A 6198-nucleotide genomic window follows, 5' to 3' on the forward strand; every position below is an offset into this window, starting at 1 on the left:
TTGCAAATGGTGGATCGGGTTGTTGTGAGAGTAGCTATTCTGATGCGACCAGTGACTCCACCCCACCAACCAAGCTGCATTTCCATTGACCATGAAAATGCGCAAATTGGAATTTCGAAAATAAATTTTCTCAATGGAAACACGTCAATTTCGAAAAAAAAATACGTTTTTCGACAAAATAGTTTTGCGCTAGGATGAGGTGGTTTTTCGGTCGTATCGAAATTGATGTATTTCGCAAAACTGCAATGGAAACACTTTTTCGCTTCACGGGAGTCACATGATCAAGAACCGGCTGTTTCTACTGGTGAAAAGATGAGGAAGAAGAAGACAACAGGAAGTAAAAGTAGTAGTGAAATCACTGAGGTAGTAAAAGAAAGTATTAAACTCACCGATTACATTTTCCCAAAAACACAGGATACGTAGCCACTCCCAAGTATAAGGGGCTCGTCGCTGGAAAGCCTCGATAAGACGCCGCCGACGTCTCCTCTGATGATGAGCGCTAGTCTTGTGGTAGCAATATGCTATGTGTTTACATCCATCGCCACCATGTTTGTAATGACTTATCACGAGAACAAACGTATTCACGCATGACTTTAATAGCGTTTCTTACTTATTGGAAACACTGCAAATTGTGAAACTGTTTTTTTTTTACATTAACAGAATATCGACAAAGTTTGCGCACATTTGCAATGGAAACGCAGTGATTGACTGACAGCCTTCTGATGTTGCATTTTCAGGCCAGCATGGTACGCTTGCAATCCCAGCGAAAGGCTTGTTTTACAAATTTTTGCTAGTGGAAAACCCTTGGAACCATGGAGAGCCAAGTCAAACCAGTTGAAAAGGGGCAATAGTGTACAGACTTGGTATGTACCAAGCTACATATTGGGTAAATATGTGATACTTACAGGGTACAGGTACCAACAGGGTAGAGTCAGGCGATATTGGCAAAAACATTAATCACAATGAATTGTGATGATTAAAATATGACAATTACACTTTCATATCTTTGACTTTAAACCAGCCACCCTGTGTTTTCAAATTATACTTACCAATCATCAGTCAAACTAAATTCTTCATTTTAACAGGTTAAAATAAGCTTTGAATTGAAATGCGCCTTTTCCACAATCTGGAGAGGCAGCATTTCTTTAGTACTGCAATATACTGTACCTCAGGCTTATATATATGTGCTTGATAGAGAATGTGTCAAACACAAATATGTCAAAATGTGGCATTAATTGCAGTAATTGCAAGGTTACAAATATTAAGTGTTGACAGTTTTTTGACAATTAATTGCACACAATACTATTTACCCAAACCTACTACATAGTATGTTATAAGTCAAGACAAGTCACTACGTATGTGAAATTGATGGATAATTTATTTAAATTGTATTCTCATGAACTTTAAAGTATTTTTTTTTGTCAGCCTGTATTTAAAAAACCCTTGGCTTCTGTTAAAGATGGCTCCTTTTTTACTTTTATTCTTTCGTCTCCACTCTGCTGACACTGCAGACACATCCACATGAGGTAAACCAGTGTAATGATTACCGCAGCCATCAGGGTTTTCGCATGACAAGATCAAAACACAGATTGCACTAACACACAAATTCACACGCTCACACTTTCCGTTCAACTTGTGTGTGTGTGTGTTTTTGCCTTCTCTTCAGATCTTGAGTAACAGAAAAGGTTTGTTACCAGAACCAAACCTGGCTCAGCTGTTGACCAGTATGACCAATCCAGCTGCTTTGCAGATCCTCATGAGACCGTACCACAGTGGGAAGAGAGGAGGTATGATCGCAAACTGTACTAATAAATCTTTCTGCAAACATGAAAAACTTTCTCACAGACCTGAAACGCTAATGTGGAACACTAGAAATGATGCTTGAAATGATGGATGTTGAGTAAATATTCAGATGTCTTGTTTAGGGATGGGCAATGAGATTTTATCAATGATACTACTCTTTTCGATACTGCTTATTGAGCCGGTATTTTTATTTAAAAATACTCTTATCGACACTTTTCTGTGGGACTAAAACAACAACAACAACAACAACAAAACTATGAATATGAGATGCTTTTATTTTAGAACAATCAGTAATGTTGGTCAGTTGCAGACCGTATCAATACTAAATTTACTTGATCGATATTTTAGTTTTAGCTCATTGCTTTCTTCCAAAAATAAAATTTGAAGGACAGATGCACTTCAGTAAAAGGTATAAGACTATTGAATAATCTGGAAAATGACTATAAAAGCATTGGATCAGTTAATTCCTTTAAGAAAACGATCAAAGAAAAATTGTTAAAGAAATATGAAATTGTTTAATTTGTATTAGTTACTGTTTGAGGAGTTGAATTTTTTTTTTGCTTTCTTTCACTTTGATTTGTATTGTTTTATTGTGTGAAATGTGTTTTGTTTATTTTTTAATGAAATGAATGAATAATAATAAAAAATGCTGCACCGGAACATCCGGCAAGAGGGCAGTTCAAATATGAACGCTGAACTAAACAAGCTAACTGTTTAATCTTCAGAATCGACATGCTAATGTGTAGCAACCATGTTTATTTCTGTAAACACCATGCTGAATGTGACATCACTTTTCCTGCACATGCGGGCCACGCTTTGGAGCTTTTAGCTCACAGTTGTCGCTCTGCCGTCGTCGACGTCCTGTGTTGTTAGCAGCCCGTCCCGTTTGAGACAAGTCTGACATCCAGGAGAAGCAGGCTGTGAGAGGGGAAAACATTGCTCTTTTATTTTTCCCAAATTCTAAACAACACAGCATGCACCGTGACTACGCTCGTCATGCCACTACCCCGTCACTGTTCATGTTAATGTTTAGGCTGGAGCTTATTGATACGGTCAAAATTAATCGCGTGGCACCAGGGCCAAAAAAAATACCGGGTTTGGTTACTCATCCCTAGTCTTGCAATAAAATTACATAACCCTTGCCATACATGCAGTTCTAGTCCGTCTTAGCTGCAGCTGTTAGTGATTGTTCTGACCATGAAACTTTTCTGCAAAGCTGATTTGAATCAAACCATCAAGTCTTTAAGTTTCTGCTTGCTGTTCTAAACCAGCCATCTTTTGCCAATTGGCATTCTTTGTGTGATGTAAAGTGCTTTAGACACAGTTTTACTTTGCTTAGTTTTGTCATTGTAGTTTAGGGAAAAGTGCGCCTGGTTCTTGATGGGAATTCTGATCCCCTGTGACAACATATTAGTCAACTACCCTGTTCTTTTGGCTGCTCTCTGCTTTAAAGGAGACATGTCCTGCTTTTAAATGCTTCTTTTTCACATTTAAATCACTCAGCTGGGGTCTAAATAAAGTGGAACTGCAATGCTTTGGTCTGAATTTCTCCTTATTGTAACTCCACAAGCCCCTCTTTCACCCCTTTTTTGAGGTGCGTCTCAGATCAACTCATTTTGAGGCTGTCTCTTTAAATCCAAACGAGGCACTTCACACCCCGCCCCCATCCAGCTTCCAGAGCAATCCATTCTTGCTTGATAGAAGGGTTTACGACTATATGGCAGCACAAAAACTTTTTATTTGCAAATGAATTGAAAGATGTCAACAAGGGAAAACTTGTCCAACCAGCCTCACATGTTGGAGCCAGAGGAGAATGAAGACCACCAAATGGTAGTTGATAAATTCAGACCTTATTTGCAAATAATGGGATCAGAAAACGTCATAGAAATCAGAGAAAATGGGTTGAAAAATATGACCCAAACAGAATATAAAGATATCTTTGCAGCACAGGGACAGACTAAATTAAAATTTTCTGCACTCCTAGAGACTCAAAGTACAAAACAAAATGCATTTAATGGCTAAAAAAAGTGGATTTTGCATGATATGTCCCCTTAAGGGTCCCCACAGTGAGCAAACATGCACAAAAGATTTGGCAATTGTTTAACGCCAGATTCCCTTCTTGATGCAACCTGAGCTCAAACCTGCAGTCTCAGGATTATGAGACTATACAGCACTGACCACCGAGTTACTGCCGCCCCAGTTGTGTAGTAGTAGTCAACCATCACAGTACAAAAACGTGTACTGTAACACCCCCCCCCCCCCACTTGCTTGCTCACTGCTGATTTTACATCATCTTATAAGTTTTTAAGGCCCACCAGTGTCCCAGACTCATCTATTTCAGTAATTCATTCACTCCTAAGGGACTTGGCTGGTAATCAAAGAGCGACCGCCTGCCCGTCCCTCTGTTCGGCCCGACCGTACAGGCTTCTGTAATCACCTCGTCTTTATTATTTGATGAATGTCTAATCAGGTATTAAAATGAAATTGTGTGACATTAGCAGAACAAATGGGAACAGGAAGGAGAGAAGATGGGAGAGGTTGGGTGGTGGTGGTGGTGGGGGTGTTCTTCGAAACAGGAGCATGCACAATTAAAGTCTAAAATTAGGGCCTTGATTAAATGTTAAACTTTCTTCACCTACTATGATGGAACCTACCATTAGCATTGACGCTTACATTTATTATACGGAGGCCTTGTGGTTCAGGAGAACCACACACGTGCACATAAAAACTCTCCCAAAGGTGGGACCATGTGGCTAATTTTGCTAATATGAACTTTTTTTTAAGAATCCAGGTAATGCCTCATACAGTATGATGGAAGTTTTATGGTTTAACTTCCTGCGGTCAAAAGCAATTTCATGTTTTTTTTTTTTAATACAGCTCATCAGTCATCATTTCAAATGATGACTGATGAGCTGTATGGTTTGTGTTTTAAAAAGTACAAACCATAATTAGAGGCAATGACTTTTGTTTTAATGTGCGTTTTAGGAAAATACGGGCGTAACAGCAGCCTGCCGTTCCTCAGACCTCCTCTCACTTCAGCTCTGCTCACGCTGGGGAAAGCTCACCAGGTCATTACGACATTATCCTCCTGTGAGGTTTTCCGTAATGTGTGTGTGTGTGTTTTGTGCGTTACAGTGAACGTTTCTGTCTTTAACTCTGCAGAACGCTATGGTTGGTAATGGACTCGTCCTTCAGAACCTCCTGCACATGCAGCTGGCACAGCAGCAGCTCCTACACATCAAAGACAAACGCATCAGCAGCGTAAGACACCTGTTTGTGTGTGTTTGTGTGTGATGACTTGCATTAGTTCGTGGGCACCGACATACCTGCTTTTACGTTTTTCGTTCGCTCCACTTGGCGCATAATGAAGCCAAATTACCCTAAAATCACTCAACCTAATTGCCGTTTCTTTGTTTAAAGTGAGACCTTCAGGTGATGAAGTTTCCCTTGACATTTACATTTACATATTTTCCTTTCATAATGGCTCTCGTGTTTTCTTTAATTGCCGCAGAGAAAGCTAAAAGTCACGGTAACGGATGCTCGGATGCTTTCTTTAGAAACTCACAGACCCAAATGGTTTTGATTATTTTCTTTTTTTGTGTGTGTGTGTGTGTCTTTCTAGCTTCCCAAAGAAACATAAAACCATTATGCATTTTACTTTTTTTCTTTAGTTCATTCCCATTTTGTGCCTGTGGCTCTTCCAAATGACATGTAGAGCTWTGGCTAACCGAGAGAACAGAATGAAAATGGATAATGAAATATTTAAACTGTACACAGCAGTATGATTTTTGTCTTTTATCATTTAAATTATTTCAGTTTATTATGAAAAATGCCCTTAGATGACATTTTGTGGTAAATTGGTTTTATGTAAATAAAATTGAAATGAATTTTAGCCCCTGCCCTCAGTCTCCTCCTCATCAAATGTTCCTTTTGTTCCCATTCTTCTTTTTTTATGTTCTGGAACATTTTTTTCSTCCTTCTTTCTGTCTGTAATGCTCCTCCTCTTCCTCCTCTACCCCCCACTGCCTTCATCAGGTCTCCAGTCTGCTCGGGGACCCGTCCAGGCTGCTGATGCAGAAAGCTTTGTCTCTACGGCCTCCAGGCCTCTTGCCTCTGGGGAAAGGCCTCCTGGGAGACTCTCCCACAGGTGAGCAGGCCTGAGTYGTCAGCTRCAGAAGAAGACGAAGAAGAAAAAGTTTGTTTGACACCGCTAAATAAATTAAATAGGATCAGGCCTGCAGTCTGTCTCACCAGGGATGGCTTTAATTTTAGCATTTTGCTTTTTTATCTAGCATTTTGCTGTTTTTAACTAGCATTTTGCTGTTTTTAACTAGCATTTTGCTGTTTTTAGCAAGCATTTTGCTGTTTTTAGCAAGCATTTTGCTGTTTTTAGCA

General features: G+C 39.5%; 1 protein-coding gene across 1 annotated transcript in view; it reads left to right on the forward strand.

Moving 5' to 3' along the window:
- raver2 (ribonucleoprotein, PTB-binding 2) overlaps window positions 1–6198 on the forward strand; it is a gene marked incomplete in the record, with an annotated part of 133137 nt that overhangs the window by 106701 nt on the left and 20238 nt on the right. Inside the window, 4 exon segments of the mRNA XM_014014291.1 lie at window positions 1667–1787; window positions 4789–4871; window positions 4966–5064; window positions 5839–5950. Coding sequence (XP_013869745.1) covers window positions 1667–1787; window positions 4789–4871; window positions 4966–5064; window positions 5839–5950 — 415 coding nt within the window.

The sequence above is a fragment of the Austrofundulus limnaeus genome, unplaced genomic scaffold, assembly GCF_001266775.1.
Source record: "Austrofundulus limnaeus strain Quisiro unplaced genomic scaffold, Austrofundulus_limnaeus-1.0 Scaffold113, whole genome shotgun sequence".
In the NCBI taxonomy this organism is placed as follows: domain Eukaryota; kingdom Metazoa; phylum Chordata; class Actinopteri; order Cyprinodontiformes; family Rivulidae; genus Austrofundulus; species Austrofundulus limnaeus.